General features: G+C 39.5%; 1 protein-coding gene across 9 annotated transcripts in view; it reads left to right on the top strand.

Annotated features, from left to right (window-relative positions):
• VPS13B (vacuolar protein sorting 13 homolog B) overlaps nt 1-16,933 on the top strand; it is a 382,518-nt gene that overhangs the window by 42,666 nt on the left and 322,919 nt on the right. For all 9 annotated transcript variants that reach the window (XR_014513865.1, XR_014513866.1, XM_083450859.1 and 6 more), the window contains exon 3: nt 2,640-2,783. Coding sequence is in view for 7 of the 9 variants with exons in the window: in XM_083450859.1 (XP_083306985.1) it covers nt 2,640-2,783 (144 nt within the window). In the remaining 2 variants the exon portion in view is untranslated. The remainder of the gene's footprint in view (nt 1-2,639; nt 2,784-16,933) is intronic.

The following is a 16,933-nucleotide window of genomic DNA, read 5'->3' as shown; positions in this document are numbered from 1 at the left end:
CAGCTTCTGGGTCATGTGGCCAGCATGACTAAGTCGCTTCTGGCAAACCAGAGCAGCGCATGTAAACGCCGTTTACCTTCCTGCCGGAGTGGTACCTATTTATCTACTTGCACTTTGACGTGCTTTCGAACTGCTAGGTTGGCAGGAGCTGGGACCGAGCAACGGGGGCTCACCACATCGCGGGGATTCAAACCACCGACCTTCTGATCGGCAAGTCCTAGGCTCAGTGGTTTAACCCACAGCGCCACCCGCGTCCCTCCATGTTTGGTAGTAAAGACAGATAATTATGGAGGATGCTGAATGCTGTTTGTGCTAACTAGTAAGGAGGAGACAGACTACTGCCGAAGCCATAGGTATATTGTATGAAGCTTTCCAAGGAGGAGCATGATGGAAAGTTGGATTTAATTACCTCTGAAGTTTTATTTTAGTCACTGGAGAGTAGAGCATACAGGAAAAGGTTGCCTCCTCTTCTGGAAGGCAGGGTTAAAACTGGAACAAACTGTTAAAGGTGGCAAGGCTGACAAAGAGGAAATCTTAGCAGCCTTACAGGCTTCAAGGCCTGTGAGTTTTGTCAGGACCTCGGAATGAGGAGAGAAACACCAGCTGTGGCATATTGCCACCTTTCTCTTTTGTGTGTGTTCTGTTTCTACTATGGAAAAAGAGTGGGAGATCTTTGCTGTTTATACTTGTGGGCGATGATTCATACCACTCAGGATAAGGTCCTGGATGAGTTGGAGAGAGGGGTGAAAGTTGTTAAGTTGCGCAAAGGTCACAAAGTAGAGTGGGGACTTCTTGCTGGGTTTACCCAAGTTATTTTATTCAATTGACATTTGTAATTGCTGCCCTTATTGCAGTTGGTTGGTTGGATTATCATGGAACTGTTTTGTTTTTTACTGGGCCTATTGATATGATTTTGTAATTGCTGTACATGGTTATATTTTTCTGTATGTCCCTCCTACTTTATTCTTTTGTTTCCGCACTCTTGAATTGAAAATATTCAATGAATAAAAAGGTAAAGGTACCCCTGCCCGTACGGGCCAGTCTTGACAGACTCTAGGGTTGTGCGCCCATCTCACTCAAAGAGGCCGAGGGCCAGTGCTGTCCGAAGACACTTCCGGGTCACGTGGCCAGCGTGACATCGCTGCTCTGGCGAGCCAGAGCCGCACACGGAAACGCCGTTTACCTTCCCGCTAGTCAGCGGTCCCTATTTATCTACTTGCACCCGAGAGTGCTTTCGAACTGCTAGGTTGGCAGGCGCTGGGACCGAACAGCGGGAGCGCACCCCGCCGCGGGGATTCGAACCGCCGACCTTTCGATCGGCAAGCCCTAGGCGCTGAGGCTTTAACCCACAGCGCCACCCGCGTCCCCAATTCAATGAATAGCAGGTTATAAATATTTCTAATAAAAAGTAAGTCACTCAGAAGCTCATTGTGGTTTATGTAGCACTTTGAAGGCAAAATTGCTCATATTTGCTTCAAACTTGGTGTCATAATTGTAGCAAGCCCATGCTTTTAAAATCTGGAAGGAAGACCCTGCTTTTCCCGTTGATGGGGATGAAGCCATGTGCTGATTATACAGGGCAAGGACTACTCTGTGGCAAACGCCCTTTATGTGGAACTCCTTTCCTGGGGATGTTTCGTTGTTCCCTTCCCTTGATGGCTTTCAAATGCCAATGAAAGATGTGCATCTCATCTTTAGCACATGGTTGAGGAAGTGGTGTTATGCTTTTATATTTATACTTTGATACAAAATTTTAATTGATCTTCTAATTATGGTTTTGAGTATATTTTTGAATTCTGTTAAGAATTCTGAGCTCCTTCTGGAGGAAGGGTGGCATAGAAATTTGATAATAAGTGTTTATTTGAAGGCAACCTCAGGATCCACTTCCTAGCTTGAGAATTCCTATTCAAGTTTACTGTAAGCCTTTGAGTGTCATGTGTTTGTGTGTGTGTGTGGTGGATTAGCAGTGTAAGACCATTTCATTCATTCATTTATTTTTGTTGGATTTTAGTGGCCATTGATAATTAGGCAGAGGGTCTTCTCAGTGGTGGCGCCTGCCCTGTGGAATGCCCTCCGATCAGATGTCAAGGAAATAAATAACTATCTGACTTTTAGAAGACATCTGAAGGCAGCTCTGTTTAGGGAAGTTTTTAATGTTTGATGTTTTATTCTGTTTTTAATCTGTTGGGAGCTGCCCAGAGTGGCTGGGGAAACTTAGCCGGATGGGCGGGATATAAATAATAAATTATTATTAGAAGTTTGAATTAACTGTATATAGTTTATGGATTTTATGTTTTATAAGTTGTGCTTGTTTTTTCAATGAGTCTTCAAGCTTAGAACTGAATTAAAGCCAAATGAATAAATGCAGTGTGTGTGTGCGCGTGTGTGTGTGATGTGTCAGAATAGATACAACTTGACACACATTGGTTATTTCTTGGTTTATTTATATGAATGAGGTAGTTCCCCATTATCTGGGAAACTATTTTGAAATGCACCAAAATTTATGTCACATAGCTTGCAGCAGAAAAATTTGTTAAATTGCATTTGGATAACTGTAACTACATGCTCAAGCCGTTCATTTTATTTCATTTTGTTTTTAATAGCTAGCTTGGTAATTTGATGTGACTTTTGTTTTCAAGGAGCTGAAACTACCATTTACATTTTTAAGCGGACACATTCATGAACTGCGCATCCACGTACCATGGACAAAGCTTGGTTCCGAGCCAGTTGTGATTACAATAAATACAATGGAGTGCATTTTGAAGCTGAAGGATGGAGTCCAGGTAAGAAAACAACATGCAATCTTTAAAAAGACAATATATATGAACTTACTGGATTTTACAGGAACTTGGATACATGGTTAGTTTCCCTAGCAAAAGACTACCTTGATCTTATCCTTATGGGGTTTCCTCCTGAAAGTCACTTTTTATTGCTGTCAAGTTGTGATTGGAAGCTCAGATTCTTCTTGATTCCACTGAATCTTTGAAGAAGGTGAAATGTGTTTCTTGCTGTAGCGATCTTTTGGACTAGCTATAATTGTTCCAGTTTTCTACTAACTAAAAATCTGGATCTCATTCCTGGAGTTGAGTACTGGCATCCTTCCAAAATGAGGAAGTGATGTAGGGAAAAACTAGCAGTTTTTTATTATTGTGCTTCAGTATTTTCATACCAGTGCACTTACCACATTTAAATTTTGCTTTTAATTTTTATTTCAGTTTTCTTCTTTGTCATCCTGGTATTGATCTTTGTAGTTGAGTTTTTTCTTTTTTTTTTAAAAAAAAAAACCCTTTCCCATCAATAAGTTGTTGAATGTGCAGAAGGGATGTGAGGGATGTTGAGATGGAACAACAACAAGAACTTTATTATTTGTACCCCGCCCATCCGTCTGGGTTGCCCCAGCCACTCAGGGTGGCTTCCAGTACAGTGGTACCTTGGGTTAAGAACTTAATTCGTTCTGGAGGTCTGTTCTTAACCTGAAACTGTTCTTAACCTGAAGCACCACTTTAGCTAATGGGGCCTCCCACTGCTGCTGCACCGCCACCGCACAATTTCTGTTCTCATCCTGAAGCAAAGTTCTTAACCCGAGGTACTATTTCTGGGTTAGCGGAGTCTGTAACCTGAAGTGTCTGTAACCTGAAGCGTCTGTTACCTGAGGTACCACTGTATAGTGAAATAGATTCCGGTGTTGTGTAGTAGCCCAAGTTTTACTTTCTCCTAGCTGCTAAACTTTTGAACATGTGCTTTGGCACAATGCTAAATAATTATTAAAGAGTTTAAAAAATAAAATTAATACTGATTATGAAAGAAGGTGGCCAAGGAGTGGAGCAACATGTGAGCTTGGTTTAAACCAGTAATGCACAAAATTGTGTTTATTTAATGAAGTTTAAGATAGAGGTCTCTGGTACATTCCAAAAGTGGGAAAGTACCTTTCCCCTAATATCTTTCTTCAGTTCTGCTATGCAAAGCTCCTTCTACCTGCTCTGCCCACACAATCCATTTTTGTAACCCACAATAGTAAAGGGAAACTTAGTGTTGAGACGCAGTACATCTCTGAATGCAAGACATGGAGTGGGGCTGTGGAGGGAAGACTCTTGGCTTCATTCCCTTCTTGTAAGCATCCCAGAGATGCTGGGTGGTATCCAACTAACTTGTCCCATCTGCAGAAGGAATTATGCGCATGCAATGGAACGTCTACCCTCTCCTCCCGCACCTCTCATTTCCCCCCTGCGCAGACTTGCCAATAATCTCTGGAATTCACCATCATAAGGTGTAACAGTGGCCATTAGCTTTGATTACATTAATTATCTCCCCACCCCCTGATTTATGGAAGATAAAAAACCGCTAACAGGGAGTTTCAAGGTGGTACACCACTAAAAAACAGATGCTAGGAACCTAATGGAGAAAGACCATTGCTTTCATGCTCTGCCTTTGAGCTTCCACCAGCCAGACACTGTTGGGAGCAGAACCCCAAATCACTCTTATGACTCATACGCACTGAAAAATACTTTTTTCTTTGAAGATTAGCTTTCCACACAGATTTACTTAGAACATGTTTACTCTGCCTTTCAATGCAATAGTCTCAAGACAGATAATAAAAACTAAAATAAATGTTCATTCACTTGTAGTGGTGGTTCTCCACCCCAAGGGAGTTTTGAGTATATTCTGAAATGGATGCAGTGATAAGGCAAAAAGTGGAAGCATTCAGGTGCTTAAAGTCTTGCACAAAGACTTGCATTCCTTCCATGCAGCAAGCTCTACAATAGCAACCAACTGGAAAGGCTTATAAAATTCCAGTATTTCCGGGAAGTTTAAACACCTCTGGAGCCACTTAATGTGGAAATTTGGCTAATCAAACAGTTTGAATCCTTTTTTCTAGATTATGCTATTCACTTATACATTCTGGCACATAGAAAAACACCGTTAGGTTGTTGCAGTATCCTGAAGGACATATGCATTGCTTACTGGATTGATATAATTGTGTCCAAGTTTGTTTTATAGCTGTTTCTGTGTTAGATACATATATATTGCAAAAAAACAAAACAACCCCCAGTGAAATAAAAAGTAACCATTTGAAGCAGCAATGACAAGCAGTGATTGCAGCTATAACTGGTATATTTAGTGGTCAAAAGTTAATCTGAATGAAAATATTTTAAGTCCCTGAAATGGACTGTGCTGCTAGATTTGGCAATTTCTTGTGGGAGATGGTTCTATAATCTCAGGGCAACATTCTCAGCTGTTGCCACTAATTTTTAGAAGGCAGTTGAAATACTATTCTTCAAATATTCTACACCTAGGCTTTAAAACTAACTCTCAGCATCTAGAATCAACCTGGCATCTAGTTGATTGTGTACTTAAATAATTGGTTTATTAAATCTCTTTACTCCATTATATTCTCTATTCTTCAGTCTCTGGTTTGTACAGTGGATGCTCGGGTTGTGAATGTGATCCGTGCGGGAGGCACGTTCGCAACCCGCTGCGTCCGCAACCCGCAGCGCCACGTCTGTGCACACGCGAGTTGTGATTCAACGCTTGTTCGCATGAGCAAAGCGTGCTTAGCTGCTTCTGCGCGAGCGCCGAAACCCAGAAGTAACCCTTCCGGTACTTCCGGGTTTTGGTGCGTCCGTAACCCGAAAACACGCAACCTGAAACATCTGTAACCCGAGGTATGACTGTATATGAGGCTGGAAATTGCCCACATTTGTATGCTGTGCGAGAACTGGTACTTCTTTTGGTTGGGTTGCCACACTGTGTACATTGATTAAGAAATTGCTACCACGTTCCCTCTTGAACAGTAAAACCAAAATGATCACATGAATAGGAAGGGAATTTCTCCAGTTAAAGTTCTCCTCTATTGCACAAGTTTAGGGTATAAAATTGCTATGTGCTGTCCTTCATACTGAGAACTGTAAAAGTGCAGAAAGTTCTGCATAGAGTTGCTATTATTTCTCCTAGAGATGAATCGATTTCAGAAATTATATTCATACTTGGACAAAAATATCTATTGTGTGTCCATCTTTTAGCAAATAAGTTATTTGCTCTTGTAGCAAATAGGTTCTTCTCACCTTCTGCAGAATAACTTATGTAGGTAGATGATATGAAAGGTATGAAGATGTATCACCATAAAACTCTACTACAAATGGCTGATGATACCTGATGTGCTTGCGATGGCTCTGAAATGCTTTGATATGCTTATGATTTGTGCTGAGATACAGGAAAGCACTTATCTTCATCTAAGTGCTTAGGCACTAGTATATTTGGAGCAGATAGCACAGTGCCTTCATTTTCTTACAGTGAAAAATGTATTGCGCTACTAGGCACAACAGCATTTTGCTCTCTGTTTTAAAAATTAGGAGCGCTACTAAATAAATACATCTATATGTACTATATATGTGTACATTTTATTCATTTTTTATTATCTGCAAAGTACCAGTGCTGCTGCATACAATGCTCTAATCTCCTTAACAGGCTCCTGTTTAATAATTAGCCTGGAAAAAATCTGACTACCTCTGAAACATTATTTGCATACATTTAGATTATTTAATATTTCTGCATAATGATATAAATCTCTGTTTAAGAAGTCTGGTCCTAGTTATGCCACCCATGCAGTGACACAAACACACGTATATGTATGTATTTAAAATATTCAGAACACTAAGTATTTTTTTCAATGCAAAAGGTAGACGTTTCAAGGCCAGATGTCCCATAAGAAACACATTTTAGAAGCAGCAAATTACAACTAATTATAGAAGCTGCAGAAACAGATTTGTAACACATGACTTTGTGCAACCCAGAACTAATATTTGATATTGGACCATGCAGATGGCTACTGCTGGAATGATCATATTTCCTGCTTGCATGGTATTTGAAACTTGAATTTTGTGGTGCATACGGCAAAAGGTCAAATGTCACAAATGTAAAGCACTCTCAAAACAAGTATTTGTTACAGATGTTTAAGAATCTATAGTAAGAGGGGGATTTTGAAAATTACAACTGACATTTGGACAAATTATTCCATGGTATGTACAACCTTAGAGAATAACATTTGGATTTATGCCAATGATAGGATTTATCTTTGTAATAATAAGAATGTAAATGAAAGCAATCTCTTCTCTTTTTTGAACATGTATTTAGGAAGTTATAAATTCACTTCATTTCATGACAAATAACTCCTTTTGGATTTCTGGTTCCCAAGCTCCCCCCGCCCCACCCCCACCCCAAGCTGCCTTTAAGAACATCAGGTACCAGCTTAACCCCTTCTTTGTATTTTATAATATAATATATCTTAAATTTGTAAAGGTTTTGTAAAAGTTGATTTATGCATCTGGCTTCCATGTAGCCCTTTACCCTGATAAGAGATGTAATATCTCCAAATCCACTTCCATATTATTTATTTATTGTATTTCCCTGTTGGAGAATAAATCTGATTAGTTCATAGGTTTAAACATCTGCACCAACAGATTTTTTAAAACCTGCACTTCTGTTTTATAGTTAATCGACATTTGACTTTAAGTCACCTTTTGACTATAAATCAACTTTTGAGTATATAATATAGCAAATAGCATTGTGTCAAGAACCTTGTGGAAAATTACAGTAAATAGTTAATTGGCATGAACTTAGTTCAAATTTGGCTAATTTTGAATAAGGCTATCATATCATAATAGTTTATTCTGCATTTTTCTAGTTGTTCATGAAGCATATTGTTGTCATGGAAGAAAGAAGATAATAATAGTATAACTAGATCAGAGGTGGAGAACTGGGTCTGGTCTGTGTCACAGAGGTTTATTTTCCCCAGCACTCACAGGCCATGGTTGACAGGTGGAAAGGGCCATCCACTTCTTAATCACATGATGTCACAGTGTCATCAGATGACTTGGTTTTGACCAATCAGTCATCTGATTGTAAAGTGCTGCAGATCCTGATTGATTGTTGGCAAAGTGCTGTGCACAGAGTTTTTCAGGTGTCATTGATCACCTTCAAACCCCATTTGACACTGCCATGTCTTTACCTGCTTCACACTTGCAGGGCAGGTAGGTGTGGCTTGGCCAAAATGGCACCCCTGGCCAAATTGGGAGGTGTGGAGGGACTATGTGGACTGAAGGTTCTTGTGATCTATATATCAATATAGATCAGGACCATATGGACAAGCAGTGAGAGTGTGTACTTGTTTTCTGAATAGATGGCTTCTTGTCTCTTTATTTTTCAAGCCTAATGTTTTGCAGAAAAATACTCAAGGGTTGGGGGAAATAATATTTAAAAATGGGTTGGGATCACACATGCTCTGTGACCTGTAGATATGACAGTGGTTTGCTTTGGTCTTCAGTTGCCTGCAGGTCATCCCATTATTGTTAGTGACAGTTCCTCAACCACGAAGTTTAGGGTGGGTATCTTGGGAACAAATGGAAGAGAGCTGAAATCTTCATAGTGTCATTTATTAATGTGTACACACACCCTTACTTCAGACCATTTCCCCAGGGTTTGAGTGGGGTCATGTGTGTACTTTCACCAGTTTTATTGATGACCTTTTTGCTGGGAAGTAGAATAGGAAAGAGAGTGAAGGAGTGTTCACAATCAAGGTGGACCTGCAGAAACCTTACAGATTTCAGCTAACTAGCATGCCAGTCATTGCAATCCAACCTTAAAACCTTCTCCTGTATACAGTATACCTACTATGATTATACTTCCTGCATCTGAAGAAGTGGGCATGTCCAGAAGAACTTATGCCACATTAGTGCAATAAGACTCCTTGATTGTATATGTGTTGTGAGTAATAAATGTGACATTTCTCAAGTCCTCATTTCTCTGTTCTATTACTAAACTTACTAAATTGCGTGCAGTTATGATGTTGGAGCACAGACTTGGTTCAAGTTCCAAATGAAATGAGTACTTCTGTAGCATCCATCTCCAGTTGTTCAATTTCCTTTGAAATTGTTTTAATATGTTGACCTAGTAAACAGTGATGAAAGTTGTTGTAGACATTGTAATAATAATCAAAATGCATACTTTATGGCAAAACACTGATTCCTTCTCCCAAGTTCTTTGGTAAAAGCTTTCAGAGTAAGCAGTGCTGTCAGGAGAGGACAGGAGGAGCAACCATTTAAAAAGCAATCAGCTAAACTAGTATGTCCATTTGCAGCAACGTAGATGTTTTGGAAGAGAAAGTAACCTGCATGTTGCAAAACACATTTATCAGTTCCTAACACATGAAGGGTGTGTGGTTCCCATTTATGGGGAGGGGAATGCTATCTCTGCCTACAGCTCTGGAACCAGTCTGCCTCAAGCCATTACACCAGAAAGCTGAATTCCTTCACCCCTGTTTCTTTTCTCCTCTGCCCCAGCCAGCTTTTAAAATGCTATTTTTTTCCTGTTTAGTTTCAGAGTGGCAGGAGCAACCAAGTTAGATAGGTGGGGTACAAATGATAAAATTATTAAAATTATTATTATAAGAATGTAAGAAGGGCAATGTTTTAGTTGCTAAGATAAAGGGTAATACCCAGTGATGTCATACTCCAGGTAGACTCCTTGAAATCAGTGGATTTGTCTTTGAATTTCATTGAGTGTACTCTTGAGTATGACTCAGTTGGATATAATCTAAATCAATGCTTTATAGAATTTTATTCTGGTTGTGTTGCTTAGGGGCAAAGAAAGTCACTTGCTGAAGTGGGCACTGTCACTACCAAGTTGGGAGATGGTTTGGGAACCCCTTGTATGCTGTTTTGAGCTTCATGAGTGAAGAAAGGACGGGAACATGAATGTAAATAAGTAAATAAGTACATCTAAGTCGTCATATCTGCATAGCTAATAAGAGCAAGAAATGTAATGCCCCCAATACGTTGGCATGTTACAATGTATAATACTAGGACTGAGTCTTGCCCATCCTTTTGCTGTGTGAAAACTCATACATGAACATATGTTATCAATGATTTAAGGCTATATTTAAGTGAGTGCACAAAGTGACATCAGAAGCAAGCCTATTCCTTTTCTTATCAATATAGTCAGGTTACTAGAAGTAATGGGAGGACTGTTCAGAATTAGACCTAATCCTTTTCAAGCTTAAACTTCTAAGATGACTCTCCTTTTTTTAGCATGCTACGAGGCATGAAAGTAGGAAGATGCTTCCAGAGGAAAAAAGAGAACTTCATTAGGAGTTCAACTATAAAGGAAAAGAATTAATTCGCTACAGTAATAAAAGAAAAAAGATTGCCTCAAATAATTATTGTAAATTTGCAATGGGTAACTCAGAGGGGAACAAAATATGGTCCAAGAAAAGAAAAACAAACAAAATCAGCAGCAGAAAGTGAACAAAATTAAGGAAGGAGGAGGGAACAATTCAGAGTATAATTACATGCTTAAGTCTTTACAAACAAACAAAATCTGAAACACATGTAAAAAATGAATTTTGCAAGAATATAACTTGGCTTGAAGAAGTGAGGGAATTGTGTATCATAAAAGCAATGTGAAAGAAAAAAGTCCCAAGGACCCTTAAAACATTAACACACTTTGGTTATGTAATTTTTCCAAGTAATCTTAAACGTCAACCAGAATGGGATGCACCAATTTAAACTACACATTTAGCCTTCATTTGCATGTAAAAGTTAAGCAAAGTTAGTATGACTGTAGTGCTAAGATTGATAGCATTTTAATAATACTTACATATATATTTCTTTATTTTTGAGGTACTATTGTATTTTGTAATCATGTTCAATTAAGAAGGATTATGTACTATTTCTTTCTCTTTGGGTCTGTGCAGACAAAATGCTGCTGATTGCTTTTGGTCATGGCTAAACACTAAATACATGGATTGAATGTATGGGAATGGTTCAAACTCTCTCTCCTTGTTTGCTTTTGATCCTAATAGTGAATTCCCATTACTTTGGCAGCAGTGTTAACCACAGTAAGGGCAATCAGGAGCACTATTCAGGTGTTAACTACAATTGCACCTAAGCAGATCTGGGATGGGGAGTATATTATCAAGTCTCGCTCCTCTGGCATATTGTCCCCATTCTGTGTACAGCTGCCCACAAGCCTTAGGGTGAATGTCTGCAGTGGTGAGCTGCCTCTGTGCAGGAACATTCCATGTGTGATTTAGATCAGGGTTTAAAATTGTGTGGAGTCTGATGTAGGTCTTCATCTGCAAACATGGAACCAAAATAATGTGACAGAGTAGGGGGTTGGCAGTGCACCCCCTTGTGTTATTGCTCACATGCAAGTGCAGTCAACGCTTGAATCGGCTAGGATTTCCTCTTACAATGAATTCAAAAACCCAGGTTAAAGCTGCTTTTAAAAAACCCACTGTTCAGTGGAAATCTGGGTTAGAGCTAGGTGGGATTTCAGTTTCACTGAGGACAATGTTACTACAAATGTGGTGGTTAACCCAAGTTAGGTCTGGTAGGAGGGCATTCGCATCCAAAGGGGAGAGAATGGGAGAAAGAAGGGCATATGTTTTTGTAGCTTGCTTCCCATTCCTTAAACATGAGTTGGCCCTTTCCATTTTGCTGGTTCAATAAGTTCCCATTAAAGGGACTGATGTGGTCCACCCCTCCTTAGCTTCAGTAGTTCTCTGCATCAAGGATTCCCATTTGGCTCTTCTTAATCACATACCAGCAATCTATCATTTTACTTCTTTCCTGTGCCATAGACTCTGCTGTCCAAAAAAACATAACATTCTAAAACGATGAATTTACCAATAAACCTGTGGTATTTTATAGCAGTTCAGCCAAAAATATATATACTGCATTGCTTTATTTTTTGAAAAAATGTTCTTCTAAAGAAGTATAATTTTTTTTGCCCAATATGCATTTGAGAAGGAAGACTATTAAAAGGAAAAAAATTAATTCTAAATAAAGTTTCCTTGACTTGATAGCTTCATTTTCTTGTCACTTGCCTAGCCATAACTTTATGCAGTTGTTCCGTACATTAAAAGCTGAATCATGTCAATCTGTTATTTCCTGCAGTGCTTACATAGTTCAATTTCCACGTATTTACTTGCTTTGTAGGCTCTACTAAATCTTGGGTGTATTTCCTTTTATTGGTTTTAGGAAGCCGCCCTTGGGAAAGAATGTATAGAATCTTCTTAAAATTTAAATTTATTTCTCTTGCTGGAGAACATTTTATCAAAGAGGAAGGTTTTGCCATATGCCCTAAAGTTGCTTAAATTCCAAGTGTTTGAGTTCCTAGGGGAGAGCATTCTGTAGCTAGATCCTCTCAACCGATAATGCTTTAGCTCCGGATCGCATGCATTTGTCAGGAATTCATAAATGTCATTGTCCCACAAAAGTGCAGCTGTCTTGATGGGTCATGGGGATGTATTTGCAGATGTATTGGAGCCCTAATTAGTGTGTGTTATTTTATGTAGCAATTTTAAATCTTAAATGGAATACATTGCAAACTGTTTATGCTGAGCTGATTTGTTCATGAAATAATGATTGCACTAAAGGGAATGTATTTAATGTTGGCATTAGTTTTAGCAGTTCAGTGGAAAGCAACATAATGCATCTTATTTAAATAACTGATTGGTGATTAATAGCATAATGACTTTTTTTTTAAAAAAAAAGGAGCATGACAACCTCCTTATATGGATCAGGTTCTTAACAATTTTGTTGATTGTTAAAATAACCTTATTTGCAGTCCCATTGATTTTCAGTAGGACTTAAGGCTGCAGTCCTAAACATAATTGCTAATGAATAGTTCTCATTGAACAAAGTGGAACTTAAATGTTTACTCAGAAATATGGAATTGCACTGTAAGCATTCCAACTTCTGCGCTGAACTGAGTCTGCACTGTCCTTTCAGCTTTGTGTCTGATCCGACCAGTTGCAGGTTTTTATGCCCTTGCTATGGGAGACAGGTGTTCCCAGATCCTTTCTCTTGTAATAAATTTTATTAGTTTCCAATTACAGTCCAATAATAGCCTCATTATAACAATACCAATTTATAATACAATTATTAATACCAAACATTCAAATACTGAATTACATAATTTAGTTAAAGTGCCTGCTAGATTTGATGGTTTGATGATTTTCTTTATTTCTGCGTTCCAAAATCTTACTAGTTTCAATTACATTCCGGTCATAATAATAATCCCTTATACAGCAACTGCAAAACTAATAGCTTCTATTTGTATTGACACATTAAATGGTTTATAAAACTGCAAGTGAATAACTCAAACTATATCCTTGTTCATCCTATGTGTGGCAATTATTCTGTCCGTGGTGTTTCTTCCTGTCCTTGTAAGATGTTATGTCTTTCTTTCCCCTGATTGTTGCTGTTATCTGTCATGCCTTGGGCAGAGCTGGTATCCCATTGCCGTTCCGGAAATTTATCCATGTTCCTAGATCCTTTCTGCCGTTTTCCTGCCTTTCCACCTTATCAAAGCCCACTATCCACAAATGAGCTAGCGGGACCTACTCACAAACAGGAGGGAGAGGGAGGCAGATATGTTATCACTGTGGACAAGAGGAATTGGAAACAAGTGGTGGCATCTTCAAGTAGGAAGGGCAGCAGCAAGGAGACAGGGCTGGGCTTGCCTATGACACAGTTCTGTGTTTGCCACATATTACTTCAGCCCATAGCTATCAACTTTTTCCTTTTTTAAAGGGAAATTCCCTTATTCCGAATAGGATTCCTCGCAAGAAAAGGGAAAAGTTGACAGCTATGCTTTAGCCGGTTAATGTTCATGGTGCTCTAGAGCCTGTTTCTTCCAAGTTTAATTAGTGCCAGATGCAGGGAGCATGGAGACAGCAGTGAAGGGAATCCAAGGGCATTGTCTGCTATCCAGCTTTTTACTTTGAACCACTTTGGGTGGATAGTTGGAAGCGGAGGGCCAGATCTACCCACTTTTGTTGCCCTCGTATGCTAAGTTATGCGGCCTAACTACTAATACATTGTGCTGGAAAAATATATGACACCAGATGCTGAAAGTTGGTATCAATGTATTTCTCCCTATGTGTTACAATATAATAGATTGTCTTTAAAGTAAACAAATCAATTGATAGCAGTCAAAAGAGTTAGTGAATCTGCTTTGCATGCTGAAGGCTTCTGGTTCAATTCCTGGTATCTCCACGTAGGGCTAGGAAATCCCCCTGCTTCAAACCTTAGAGAGCCACTGCCAGTCTTTGCTCTGACTTGGTATAAAGCAGCTTCCTGTGCTACTAAATCCTTGTGCTTGCTTAACTTACACCAGGCATCCCCAAACTTGGCCCTCCATCTGTTTTTGGACTACAACTCCCATCATCCCCTAGCTAACAGGACCAGTGGTCAGGGCTGATGGGAACTGTAGTCCCAAAACAGCTGGAGGGCCAAGTTTGGGGGTGCCTGACTTACACAAAGGAGAAAGGAGAACTATGCCAGAGGTTTCATATTTGGTAGTTGGAACAAAAGCTGCAACTAAACATTTGCATCTTAACCAAAAATTTAAGTGTTTCGGTAAATATGAGTGCTTATGGGCAAATTGTAAAATGTTCTGAAAAGGAGAGCTGACATTCTGCTTTGATTGAATGTAATCTACATAATATATTTCCAGGCTGAACATTTTTTTTGGCATGCCAATCATCAAAAAGTAGGTGGGATAAAATAAGAATTTGAAAAGGCAAAATAACAGCACTTTAGTCCTTCACAAAGTAGGTTGGCAACAGCAGGAGCCACATTTTTCATTTATTTTCTACTTTGAAGAGCCAATAAAGTACACATTGCTGCCCCTTCAGCCTTGCAATCTCTTTAGAGACATTGCCATTTGTCCCCACTGATTTTCTTCCCTTTTTTTGGCTGGGTATAGAACTTGCAGAGGTGAAGTTTGCAGAGGATGGTAGAACTAGGGGCCCTTCTTGACTGAATCCTAGTTTCATGCGTGATTTTGAGGACCCCATTAATCATGTAACTTTGGAAATTGCTTTATTTGTATGTGTTTTTGAATGATAGTATATCTTAAGATCACTCCAAGGAAAGAAGTGAGTGTCTATTTACTGGCAGATTTTGAAAGGGCTAATTTACTCTCTTGGCATGCTTACAAGAATTTCATTCCAAGATTAATGCCTATTATTCCTGTGTATATCTTCAGTGATTTATACTGGAATTATTCCAGATTTACATTAGTTCAGAACAGATCAAATTCTGGCCCTTAGTGTCCCATTATATTTTGCAAAGGCCTTAGATTGGTGCAGTTTAACATTGAAAAGGTGAGGTAATGCATTTAAAATTTTACCTCTGAGAGGAAGTGGGTTTTCCTTATTTGATGATAGATTAAAGAAGAGTTAAATTTCTGGGAGTATGTTTTTAACATGTTTCTATAGCAGAAGTGGTAGTTGTGCATTAGGTATAACCACAGATTTTTGTAGTGGGGAAAAAGTGTAATGTGCCTTAGTTTAATTCTTTAAGTGCCTTCTACAGGTCTTGTTACAGGTCTAAATATAATTTCCTTATACTTGAGAATAAAGTGGGTAATGACTCATTTCTATACCAGGCCAATATGATTCCCTCTTTCAATTATAGTCTCTTAAGACAGTAGGGTGGTGTTCTCTTAACCATTGTTAAGAGATTGGGTGGAAGGAAGTGCTTATATTGTATTTGGTTTAATTTCCTATTAGACCTATTTCAGGGCATGCAACTGGTGCTCATGGAAGAGCTTTTGATTCAGTGGATGCTTTCGCTAACAGAAGTGGAGTGCAGGTCATTTTTGCTGATGCACCCTCCCACCAAGTGCCCCTTGAAAATCAGCTCGGGATAGAACAGTGGGGAGGGTGGTGTGGGGCTTCAGAACCAAGGGAAACAAGCAAAAATTGGCACCCATCTTCTGTTCATGGATCAGAGCCTTTCAGTGAATAGAAGGGCATCAGTTGTAGTCCACTGTCATTGTATTTTTCCTTGTTGGGAGAGGGTAGCCTGGCTAATAATTTATACTGTATTGGCCTGAATATAAGCCACACCTTTAAAATTCAGGGGGGGGGGGGGAGAAGACAAAATTCTGCAGGCACTCACACCCGTTACATTTTACCATATGTCTGTTTTAGCAGCGATAATGTAAAAGCCAATTTTTGTAAGGTCATGAATTTAAGCCACACGTTAACTCTTCACGGTCAGAAATTTTTTTTGGGGGGGGGGAGTGAGGCTTATATTCAGGCCAATACGGTAATTTGTTTACTGGCAACGCTTTGGTAGGTACTTGGTGGAGCACAGTAGATCATAGAATTGTAGAGTTAGAAGGGACCATGACGGTCATCTAGTGTAATCCCCTGCAATGTAGGAATCTTATGCTCAACGCAGGGCTCAAACCCACAAGCCCGAGATTAAGAGTCCCATGCTCTACTGACTGAGTTATTCCAGCTCCAGTCTGTCCCAGTCAGTCATAACATTTAAAGTAGAAAGGTCATGGGATGTGGAATAAACACAAAAATGAATCCCACTCTCTCCATAAGCATGCATTGAAAGGGTGAGGGGAAAGTTCAAAAAATAGTAAAACAACAGGAAAGTTTTATTTCCTAGTCTTAGAATGGTATGGCTAATTCATGGTCCTTGTCCGCCGCTGCCCTCGCGCGCTCTCCTCAGCCAGCGTTGCAGCCAGAGTCGCGCTCCTGACCCCCGCCGCCCTCCAGCAGCCGCATCGCGCGGTGGCCACAACGCGCGGGTGAGTCTGAGGTACCGGCTGCGGCAGCTGTCCTGCTTCTCTCCCCCCTCCCCGCCATTGTTAGTGTTTAAATGCAGTGGTGCTTCGCAAGACGAAAAACCTCGCACAACGGAAAAACTTGCGGAACGAATTAATTTCGTCTTGCAAGGCACCACTGTATATATATACCCACTATACATTTTTCACTGTATGCTGAAGATGCACCTCTTTACCCTGGCCCATGACACTTGAAATGTATATATATTTTTAATGACCCGCCCAGTTATTGTGATTACAATTTGTTTTTAATTGCTTTTCATCTTGAATTTTAAATTTTTGT

This window comes from Podarcis tiliguerta (assembly GCF_965153285.1).
Source record: "Podarcis tiliguerta genome assembly, chromosome: 7".
Lineage (NCBI taxonomy): Eukaryota > Metazoa > Chordata > Lepidosauria > Squamata > Lacertidae > Podarcis > Podarcis tiliguerta.
Note: the sequence above shows the minus strand (reverse complement) of the source record. Positions and strands in the feature narration are given on the sequence as shown.